The sequence below is a fragment of the Macrotis lagotis genome, chromosome X, assembly GCF_037893015.1.
Source record: "Macrotis lagotis isolate mMagLag1 chromosome X, bilby.v1.9.chrom.fasta, whole genome shotgun sequence".
Lineage (NCBI taxonomy): Eukaryota > Metazoa > Chordata > Mammalia > Peramelemorphia > Peramelidae > Macrotis > Macrotis lagotis.
In genome coordinates this window covers 158,434,846-158,447,085 of record NC_133666.1, presented here as the reverse complement: position 1 = coordinate 158,447,085, position 12,240 = coordinate 158,434,846, and the positions used below count along the sequence as shown (strand labels likewise).

General features: G+C 33.5%; 1 protein-coding gene and 1 long non-coding RNA gene across 3 annotated transcripts in view; one reads left to right on the top strand and one right to left on the bottom strand.

The window, feature by feature from the left end:
* Nucleotides 1-12,240, bottom strand: part of HSD17B4 (hydroxysteroid 17-beta dehydrogenase 4) — a 127,945-nt gene that overhangs the window by 72,296 nt on the left and 43,409 nt on the right. For both annotated transcript variants that reach the window (XM_074200888.1, XM_074200889.1), the window contains exons 8-11: nucleotides 11,933-12,120; nucleotides 6,864-6,955; nucleotides 3,016-3,040; nucleotides 290-418 (exon numbers count right to left, since the gene is read on the bottom strand). In XM_074200888.1, the coding sequence (XP_074056989.1) occupies nucleotides 290-418; nucleotides 3,016-3,040; nucleotides 6,864-6,955; nucleotides 11,933-12,120 (434 nt within the window). The remainder of the gene's footprint in view (nucleotides 1-289; nucleotides 419-3,015; nucleotides 3,041-6,863; nucleotides 6,956-11,932; nucleotides 12,121-12,240) is intronic.
* LOC141497981 (uncharacterized) overlaps nucleotides 1-12,240 on the top strand; it is a 38,190-nt gene that overhangs the window by 3,034 nt on the left and 22,916 nt on the right. The gene's annotated exons all lie outside the window — the stretch shown is intronic.

Genomic DNA, 12,240 nt, shown 5'->3' with positions numbered 1-12,240 from the left:
ACACTTAATAATTACCTAGCTGTGACCTTGGGCAAGTCACTTAACCTCCCTGCCTTGTCAAAAAAAAATCTTTACTATCAACTTAAAGAGATTCATATTCATATTAAGGACTTGGAGAGAAAAGTTCAATGGCTTTAACATTTACTGAAATGGAAAAAAAGACTTATAATTTATAGAATTCATAAAACATTGAAATTAAAAGAGACTTATGTAACAATTAAGGAGAACTCTTGTCTCTTCTTCAGTTCCCCAGCCTCAGTTTTATGAATGAAGCAATGATTCACTTTACCTTGGACAGTCTGAGGCTTGTTAGCATTGTCAAAGTCACAGATCTTCCTCCAATTGGCCTTCACAGACTCAGGTGTCATTGGCTGGTTTTTCTGCCTGACAATGGCCCCCAGAGTTCGTTCCCAACGTACTGATGAATAAAAGAAAAGACATCAAATCATAAAGTTTAAAACAGGTATCCAGAAAAAATGCAACTTACCATCTTAAGAATTATTCGCCTTAAAAGATTTTTCCTAATATTAAAAAGGAATCATACCATATATGTCTTTTTTAAAAATCTTAATTTGGAGGCAGCTAGGTGGCACAGTGGATAGAGCCCTGGTACTGGAGTCAGGAGGACCTAAGTTCAAATGCAGTCTCAGTATTTGATACTTAATAGCTGTGTGACTTTGGGCAAGTCACTTGTATGCCCATGAGCATGTGTTCACACATAAACACATAGAGAAAGGCTTAATTTCTTTTTTTTGGAAAATGGAAATAAGATTAAAAAAAATCTTAACTTGAGATTATTTTTAATTCAATTAACTAAAAGTAATTCTATTGCATTGCCCTACATGGGCTACTTCTTATCCTTCCCCTATTCTTTCCATCAAATCTAAAAGATATTCATTCACAAAGTCACCAAAGTTAATTAAAAAATACTCTTAAACAAGATTGTAATTTGTTTCTTCTGAAACTGTCCAGAAGAAAAAATAACTATGAAGAATACTAACTATTCCTCATTGTCCAACCTTGACAGTTACTAGGCTAAAGATCTCTATAACGTGAGAGGTTTCAGAAATACTCATTTCTAAGGATCCTTAATCATCAAAATAATAAAGTTTTTATTGTTACTTTTGGTTCTTCTTACTAAAATCAATGTTACCAGAAAAGGCTAGAAAGTACTACATACTGTCACTTAGGAGTGACACTAAGAGGTTAGACATATAAAATAATTTCACAAGTTGAGATATAAGTCCCCTATATTGAAAATATTTGACTTGGGCCTTCTTTGAACACTTAATTTTTTCAAATTATCGTTAAGTTGATCGTTTAAAAGAATGATGATGGGTGGCTAGGTGGCACAGTGGATAGAGCACAGCCCTGGAGTCTGGAGTACCTGAGTTCAAATCTGGCCTCAGACACTAAATAATTACCTAGCTGTGTGGCCTTAGGCAAGCCACTTAACCCCACTGACTTGCAAAAAAAAATTAAAATAAAAACCTAAATAAATAAAAGAATGATGATATAATTAGGAGAAAAAGTCTCCATATGGACTAACAGAAAGATGAGGAAAGAGAGGTAACTCTGAAAATGTCATGGAATTGGGAAATAATAGTTGAATTTAAGACATTTAAGTGTGAGTCATATTAAAAAAAAAAAGCCATTCCCCAATTGACAAATGGTCAAAGGATATGCAAAGACAATTTACAGATGAGGAGATCAAAGCAATCCATAGTCATATGAAAAAATTGCTCTAAATCATTACTTATTTGAGAAATACAAATTAAAGCTTCTCTGAGATACCACCTCACAGCTCTCAGACTGGCCAATATGACCAGAAAAGATAATGATCATTGTTGGATGGGTTGTGGGAAATCTGGAACACTATTACATTGTTGGTGGAGCTGTGAACTCATTCAGCCTTTCTGGAGAGCAATTTGGAACTACGCCCAAAGGGCAACAAAAATGTGCATACCCTTTGATTCAGTAATACCACTACTGGGTCTGTACCCTGAAGAGATGATGAAAATGGATAAAAACATCACTTGTACAAAAATATTCATAGCAGCCCTGTTTGTGGTAGCAAAGAATTGGAAATTAAGTAAATGTCCTTCAATTGGGGAATGGCTTAGCAAACTGTGGTATATGTATGTCATGGAACACTACTGTTCTATTAGAAACCAGGAGGGATGGGAATGCAGGGAAGCCTGGAGGGATTTGCATGAACTGATGCTGAGTGAGATAAGCAGAACCAGAAAAACACTGTATACCCTAACAGCAACATGGGGGCAATGATCAACCTTGATGGACTCACTCATTCCATCAGTGCAACAATCAGGGACAATCTGGGGCTGCCTGTAATGGAAAATACCATCTGTATCCAGAGAAAGAACTGTGGAGTTTGAACAAAGACCAAGGACTATTACCTTAAATTTAGAAAAAACCTGATATATCTTATTGTCTGATCCTGTTATCTCTTATACTTTTATTTCTTCCTTAAGGATATGATTTCTCTCTCATCACACTCAATTTGGATCATTGTATACCATGGAAACAATGTAAATACTGACAAATTGCCATCTATGGGGGTGGGGGGAGGAAAGTAAGATTAGGGGAAAAATTGTAAAACTCAAAATAAATAAAATCTTTAATAAAAAAATAAAAAAATGAGGGTGGGGAAGTCCTAATAAACATATGGGAAAAGCCAAAACTGCTAGTTAGCTGCATGAATCAAGGATGGGCAGGATGAAGGACTGTTTCATTATTTGTAACTGTATCCTCATCATTTGCCATATAGTAGATTTAATAAATACAATATTGACAGATGGAAAAAAAGACATTTAAGTGTTCTAAAAATGTATGTTCACAGAGGCATATATTTGGTCAAAACTGCATAGGAAAGGAAGGTATAAATTAGAGCTAACCCTCAAAAGCTCCTAGCAAACTCTCTGTGATGCTCTCTGTGGGTCACATTTAGGTTTAAAGTGTTGCAAACAGACAAACCACCAACTGAGAGGCACTTACATTTTCCAATCCAACCTGCTCCAACCTGGAAAGAGAAAAAAGGAAAAAAAAATCATCATTATCTGATTTAAAAATCTTCCCTAGAACTGACACTAAGAGACATGAGCAGAAGAGACAACAGTGTACACATTAACAGACTTAGTTCCTCTCAGCAGTTCAAGTGATCAAGGACAATTCCAAAAGATTTTTGATGGAAAATGCCATCCACTATGGAGTATGAATGCAGACCAAAGCACACTATTTTTACTTTTTAAAACTCATTTTATGATTTTTTTCTTTTCCTCCTGTTTTTTTTTTTTTTAAGATTTTTCAAGGCAATGGAGCTAGGTGGCTTGCCCAAGGCCACATGGCTAGGTAATTATTAAGTGTCTGAGGTCGGATTTGAACCCAGGTACTCCTGACTCCAAGGCCAGGGCTCCATTCACTGCGCCACCTAGCCACCCCATTTTTTTCCTTTTAATTCTAATTCTTTCACAACATGACTACAATGGAAATATGTTATACATATTTATGATTTATGTATTTATCATCCTTGTATAACTTCATTGTCAGGAGGAGAGGGGAGGAAGAAAAAGTATAATTCAAAAACTTACAAGATAAATGTCTAAAACTGTTTTTTGCATATAAATGAAAAAATAAAATAACATTCAAAAAAAACTTCCCTGGAAAAATTAAAATAGACTTCTAACTAGAGACAAAGATAAATGACCTCATGCAGTAAAATCCAGAGTCACAATTTTATGACAGTTCTATATTGTGAGCATACACACTAAACAAATGGAGATCAACATATAAAGCCCAAAATTTATTATAGGGTATGGTTATTATTATAGGATTATTTTATAATGTTATTATTTATATTACAATATAAAATATCTGAAAAAAAACAGATGGAGAATTTAATTGAGTAAATAAGAACAAGAACCCCAGAGAAAATTTGCATAGAAAATCCTAATCTTAAATTAGTTTGAAGCCATTTCTTCCTGTAAATAAATCTATCAATATTTTCTATATCTGCAAAGAAGGCTGCTTTGGAGGTATTTGAGAGGGGAGGAAAAAATCATCTGGGATAAACAGATGATGTTCCTATATATATATGAAAATACCTTTTCTTTTAAAGAAGCCAGAAAGGAGCAGTGTCCACTGTTTCCTACATAGCATGACATATACTTTGCTTGGTTTTAAAACATACTGATTTTGATTTAATCATTAATGATAAAAACAGAACAGATTACCATATTTCCCCATGTATAAGACACACCATTTTCAGAAAAATTTGGGCTCTAAAAACTGGGAATATCTTATACAGTAGTTGTAAAATTTTTTGGAAAGCTCTACAATCTTTTAATGTTCTCCTCTCCAAGATAGTGTATATATGAGTGTGTATTTTTTACCTGGTTAGAATATAAGTTCTCTGAATTCAGGGACTGTTTCAATTTTGTCTTTGTAGTCCCAAAGACACAGTCAGTACTTAATAAATGCTTGCTGACTTAATGACTGATTAGCAAAATTCTTTTTACATCAAATCTGAAAAATGCAAAGAAGCTAATTTAGGCTTTATGTAATGAAAAGTTCTTAACTACCTCTGGAGGGAGTGGGTTGCCCTTCTAAGAGGTCTTCAAACTGTGGTCAGATAACCACTTGTTAAAGGTTATATAAAGGGGATTCTTATTCAAGTATTGCATGGAATAGATGGCCTCTTTTCTTCAATTTGAAGTATTAACAACAGGTAGCATCGTCTCAACAGAAGATGGCAGTAGACAAAACAGACCCACACTTCTGGACAATCAAATCTGCCTGACAAGTGACAGTGGAGAGTGAGAGGATTAGAAAGAAAGGGAGGAGAGTGATAGAAAGAGAGATTCAACTCCTCTTCCTTTTTGACAGAGCTCTGAAGTTTTTTTTTACTTCTCTCTCTTCCTGGTACAATAGCTGGGTCCTTTTTTCAAGAGATAAAGACAGAAAATCTGTTTCTCAAATGTGAGAATGTTACAAAGTGGGAGAAGCAGATAAAACGTTTCAAGACAGTCATGATTTATAAAGATCTCAATGGGTATTGAACCATGAATCAAATTGAATAAAATGAAATGCATAGAGATTAATATAAAGTTTCATACCTGGAATTAAAAAATCTTTCAGTGAGTAAAATAAGGGAAAAATCTGGACAGATTTATTATAACGAATATAATAGCATATTGTTGTAACAAAAATGACAAATATAACAAAGAAATACAGAGAAACAAAGAAAAATATCCATGAACTGATGCAGAGTTAAAAAACAGTATTTACAAATAATGACTAAAATGGAAATTGAAGCAATCAAAAGCAAATATGTAAAAAAGATTAAGAGTAAAGCTCCTAAGAAGAGATATAAGAACAAAATGCTAAACCACTCCTTTGCAGAAGTGAAAATTCCACAGATATAATAACATGGCACACATTTTCAGGCTTTTTTCAATATGGTAATCAATTCTGAGATGGCTCTCTGGGAAGGGGGAAAGGGATAGATACTGGAGGAAATTTTGGTAATATAAAAAAAAATTTTAAGGTCTTAATTTTTTTTCAGTTTCCTAGTGTTCTTTACATTTGTGAACAGCAGAATTTTACTCATTTAATTTTAGGAAAAGGAAAAAGATTAGTTCCCTATAGATTAATCTGCTGACTTTATATGATAATTTTTTTGTAATTACCTTGCACTGCAAAGATGTTTTGTTTTGTTTTATTCCCTTTTCAAAGAATTCTCTTTATTGGGAGACAATCTACTTTGTGACTAATGTAATAGTCTAGGGGCAACTAGGTGGCACAATGGATAGAGTAGTGGCCCTGGAGTCAGGAGGACCTGAGTTCAAATCCAATCTCAGACATTTAATAATTGCCTAGCTAGCTATGTGACCTTGGACAACTCACTTAACCACATTCCCTTAAATAATAAATAAAATTTAAATATATATATATATATATATAAAATAGTTCAGTCTCTTTGATATGAAATATTTTGAAAATGAAAACATACTTGTAAAAATTTTGTTAATTTGTTTACCAAGGGCTATAATCACATATTAACTTGCTTTGGGAACACAAAGTTAACAAGAAAAAGTAATTCAATAATTTTTTCATAATACTTCCTCATTTAGGATATTAGCCAACATTTGATCTTTGGCTTAAAAAATGTAAGCAGCACCAACATTCCATGGAACCATAAAGTATTAAAATTTGGGGCTTTTGCAGACACTAAAGGTAGCAATAATATACACTGCTGCAAGTATTAGCCACAAAATAAGAAAATCTTTTCCTTAACAAGCAGTAAAATGATTATCAGCCATAAGGATTGGTTTTCATTTTTAACTTTTGCAAAAGGTTAAGCAACATAAAAGTTTAGCAGACAAAAGCTTTCCCTGAAGCTGATGATGGAAGAGGTTGGTTGAGAGTTTAAGGTAATTTTCCCCTTATTATCTAGGATACTAAGAACCTCAGTTCTTGCATCTTCCTACTCTGTGTTCTGAATGACATGTTTACAGAGGAGGAGAAAAAAGAAGAGAGAAGCAAATGCTGCAAAGAAAGATTATCTCTACTCTTATTTTCTGCCAGCTCTTGACCTTGTCAAGATGAATAAGATAATCAGTAACTAAGCAGAAAATAACTACTGTAAATTTTATGTGTGAGCACCAAAGGAACATGAGAATGTAAAGTCTTTGAGGGAAAAACTGGGGTTTTTTTTTCTGTTTTTGTATTCCTGAGACCTAGTAAAGTACTTGTCATCTGGAGATGCTTAATAAATTGTTTTCTAAATGATGAACTACATGTATCTAGGGGAGGGGAGAAGAAGAATCAAAAGGGAAGTACAGTACCTCAAATATGCTTCCATTCTCTTCACAGCTCTCATGACATAGCCAAAGGACTAGGGGAGCGACATAATCAGGCTTCAAAGCATCTAGCAGATCTGAATATGGAAAGGCAAAAAAGTTTAAAAACAAATTGATATATATATCATTTTATTCTCCCAATATTAACATCATTTATTAGTATAGTACTTTACAATTTATAAAGTAATTTTACACGTATTATCTTGTTTCTTTGTATCTGCTCTATAGCAGGAAGCAAGACAGATATTAAATCCCCTTTTCTAGAGCAGAAATTGAAAACAAGAGAAATTACCTGACTTTTCTAAGTTCATACTCTTGGAAGTAGCAAAATTAGAACTTGAACTCAAGTCCACCAAGTCAAACTGCATGCAGTACAACTCTGTCAAACAGCCTCCTATAGGCACAGTCATTAACTCATCTGTCTTATCCTTCCCATATTTTAGAAATGAGAGTAAAATTGGCAGGTATTAGAAGCCTATACATTCTGATGTGTCAGCAAGCTACTATGATTGTATGATGTACTTAATTCTTAATTAACTATGGGAAGGTAAGATCTACTTCCACATCATTTTTTTATATTGAGTAAAATTACGTGCCCTAGTTAGCACAGCATAATCAAAGCAAACCTTAATTTTCAAAGCAAAGTTCTTCCTCAAATAATGTTAGTACCTAACTTAATAACTCTTTGCTTTTCAAAAGTTCCTTTCTAAGTCAGGTATTTAGAACTCAAAATGAATTAATGTAGCTTTTCTCAGTCTCGTTTTCTCTATATAATGAAGGGATGGGACTTGATGGCTTTTGAGGGAATTAGAACAAGTGGTGATGGGAAGTAAGTGAACCACAAAGACTCCATCTTGTGACTCAATCCTAGAGCTAGTTCAATTACTTTTCTATTGAATTTTGGGTCTAGTCCAATTTCTGTCTTGTGAGAAAACTTTGTTGTACTATATGAATCTTGCTGACAGTGACTGGGAAAGTAGTTCACCTCTACCCACTGATTAAAGTCCCTTAATCTAGAACCTAGGTTAAACTGACCAGAGATAGTCAAATCTGAAGATTGATGCAAGTTTTCCCACAATTATACATTTCAAACAACCCATATGCCTTATCAAAACTGGCCCCAAACTGGTCAATCAGTTACTGTTTCCACATTTCTTTGACTGAATACAGTCATTTGAGGGGAATGGATCCCCCTCCCAATCTGGAAAATCCCCATTCATTCCTCCAATTAGAAATCAGATTATGTAATGTTCTATTATGGTTAACTGTTTTCTCTTAAATTAATCTTTATTTAATTGTTTTTAATGTATAAAAGTCAGTCTCCCCCATATTCAAGGTCTAGTGCCAAAGCTGAGGAGATGTGGTTCTAATTTGTTACGTGATTGACATGTATTGCTAAATAAATCAACATGCTGGGAAACTCAGATCATTTCATCTTTCATGTGCTACACCTTTAAGGTGCCTCCTAGTTCTAAATTTTGATTCCTTTGATCCAAGATATATATATATATATATATATATATATATATATATATATATATGTATGTACTTCCACTATATTGAACTAAAAGAAGGCCTTCAGTGAACTTTCTACTTAAAGTACAAGAATTTAAAAGTATGGAAATAGGATAGTCTTTTGTGAAGGAATTACCTGTAGCTCCAAAAGTACCATAAATAGCTCTCTATACTCATTAAACATTGTATCCTGCTGCTGGTTTTTTTAATTTTTTTTTTTATTTTCTATTTAAGGCAATGGGGTTAAATGACTTGCCCAAGATCAAACAGCTAGGCAATTATTAAGTGTCTAAGGCCAAATTTGAACTCAGGTCCTTCTGACTCCAGGGCTGGTGCTTTATCCACTGCACTACCTAGCTGCCCCCAGAAGAGGCTATTTTAATGTATTATAAATTATCAAAAGCAATTCACAGTTGTACTACTCAGGCATTTCATTAAGTACATAAACTAAATAAGCCAGTATTTTCTTTCAGTCACGATCAATTCATAATGGGAATATTTATCTTTTTTTGTTTCTTTGTTTTTTAGGGTTTTTTCTTCTTAGTAAGGGGGTTAAGTGGCTTGCCCAAGGCCACACAGCTAGGTAATTATTAAGTGTCTGAGGCGGATTTGAACTCAGGTACTCCTGACTCCAGGGCCAGTGCTCCATCCACTGTGCCACCTAGCCACCCCTGGGAATATTTATCTTAAAGAATTAGCTGAATTCTTATAACATATAATTCTTATAATATATTCATGGAAATTTTATTCTATGTTTTCTCAATCCTAAAAGGGACCAAGACTTTAGTGAATTGCTCTAAGATATAAAGTATATTAATATCTAAAACTGAATTTCTATATTTATATTCAAAAATGACTCCCACATTTAGGTAGCCAGTCTTTCTTTCTCTCACTTTTTCTCTTTCTCTGCTCTTCCTCACCCCACCCCATCCTCTTTTATTCACTCACAGGCCCTAACTTATCATCTAGAATACTCAAAGTAATCCAGTAATGTACTGAGTCTCCCTGCTTCCAGTCTCCACTCCACATAACCACTACATGGATATGAAGAAAGCACAAATCTACTATGCTACTTTCCTGCTCAGGAAGCTTCAGTGGCTTTCTATATGAGCTCCATTATTTGGCATCTAAAGTCCTTCAGAATCTGTCTGGATATAGTCAATCTTTGCAGATTTAACTCGTATCACACTGGTTCAAAATCTATTTTCTAGTCACAACAGCTTACTTGCTGTTTCCATACTTAAATTCCATTTTCTGCCTCCCTGCCTCTGCACAGGTCCATTTTTATCATTCAAATGCTCTCTCTCCTCATCCCTACCTTTGAGGAACTCTTGTTCCTCTCAAGAGTTACAAGGGGTCATTCCTATTGCTAGAATTGCCCCCAAAATACTTTATATTTACTCTGAATATACTTTATAGTTTTATATTCCTATATATGTTGTATGCTCCCTATAAAACATAATATTTTTGAGGGCAAGGGCATATTTTTTTTTATTTTTCACTTTATAGTCAGTTCTCAAAATAAAGCCTCACACAGAGGCATTTAACAAATGCTTAGTGAATTGCATAGGAAAAAATATGGAAGAAATACTTTCCAATTTAAAATTTTATTGGTACAAGTCAAATGTGAATCTTGGAGATTTATATGTTTGCCATAGCTAAAAACCAGATACCAGCTATTGGCCAAAACAAGGAAAACCAGATAGGTAGAGATAAGAGATAAATACACAGATAAAGACAGACAGAAAGACAGATAAGATACATAGATAGATAGATAGATAGATAGATAGATAGATAGATAGTCTTAAAAGAAATATCTACACTTTTACTAGCAAGGCTATTAATTTATGGACAAAGTAGAAAATTGTCAGAAAATAGTTTTTTTAAAAAAAGGCCTACACTTAAAAAGATCTGTGATCTCACTGAATTGATGACACAGATAATATGACCTATCCACATTTGCTCAACCTATGTAACTCTTGTCTATTTTTTCCCAAAAAACCATCAAAGGAGGTTCATCCCAAATGTTGGAGGCCTTTCCTACTTTCTCCAATCATTGGAAGAATAGTAATGGAACACTATGACTATCCACTTGTCATACTTTATTCTTACAATGTAATCAGAGTATCTTCTTTTCCTATCATATAACACATATCTTTTCTTCTTCACAGTTCCTAGTTGGTGATACACTATATCCTCTACATACTCATGAAGTGTCTCTCCACTGCCCCCTTGTGTAATACTGTTATTCTCCAAAAGCATACTGTTTCAAGTCTCACTGACATAACAAAACAATAAAATGTTAGGCCTATATACTTCCCCCTCAAGAATTGCGTGTTCAACTTGTCACTGAACATTACGTAAGCCACAATCTCCTTTCCCAATCCAAAAATATGGAATATCACTATCTACCTCAGAGGTATATTTAGAAGAGAGTTCTTAACCTAGAATCTGTGAATTTGGCTAGATAGATAGAAAGGCAATAGCCATAGATAGATGACTATATTTCAATAGAATTTGTTTTCTTTGTAATTCTGTGTATTTGATATTATGAATATAAAAACATTACTCTGAGAAGGAGTTTGTAGGCATCACTAGACTTCTAAAAATATCCATGCCCCAAAATATTTAACAGCCCTTGCTTTAAAATGTTAATAAGGTCAGATTTTCTAGGACCTTTGAATTCTTCAGAGGTAAACTATCATTAATGCTTCTGATAAAATGTACAAAATTCAGTCATTTCTTTATTTTCTATGTTATAAGATGAGACTTCCTTCATTGGTTGTAAATAAAAAATTTACTCCATTAAAATAGTTTAATTCACTGTAGAGATATAGTATTTAGAAGAAAGTAGGGCAGTATTATAAATTATCATGTACCTAAATAGATCACAACCTGAAAAACAGAAGGCCAAGTCTAGAGCAAATTATGTAATAAGACTTATATTTCTTTTACTATATTAAGGTTTTCTTGGGAAAAATGAAGGTTTACTTGAGTGTTACATAGATTGTGTTCTCTTGGTTACTGTCATAGGGAATGGTTCAAAGTTGGCACCATAGTAAAGAAAGGAAGGCAGTTAATATATACAGAGGCAATGCAGAATGTTTTAGACTTCAATATTTCTATAATTTACATGCCAATTTGAGCTAAAGTATCAGTTTTGGAAATGTGTTATGTCACATAATCTTTTGAAAATTTGAAAATAGAAATATGTATTCAAAGTCTATATCTTTTCATCTTTTTAATGTATCTGATTACATGATTCTTCTATTTCAATAGACTAAGAAGATTTAACTTTATAAAATGACTGTTTTTATAGAATATCCAAGGATTCCTAATGAGAATGCCCATAATTCAAGAGGTTTTATTAACAAAAAGTTATAAAAAAGGAAAACAATTATTTAATCAATGTCTGAGTGCCAAAAGGGAATAGAAAATCTAAGATGTCATTTGACTTGTGGTAAAAAAAGAAAGTATTCAGAAATTAAACACTTTGACAAAGTACAACTTTAGAGAATTCTGCAGCTAATGCTACTTACCCTGTGGCAGAATACTCTGAGTCATCCGGGATCCAGCAGTAGGTGCAATAGTATTACAATGGATGTTGAATTTTTTGCCTTCAATTGCAAGTGTATTTGAAAGACCCACAAGACCAAGTTTGGCTGCGCTATAATTTGCTTGACCAAAATTACCATAAATTCCAGAAGCTGATGAAGTCATAATGATCCTAAAAAAAAAAAAAGTACTCAGTACATTCTTTTCTTTCAAAAATTAGAATCACAGATCTGTACATCTACTTTTCAACTGTCAAATCTGACTTGCACACTGCCATCAATTTGTTCAACCA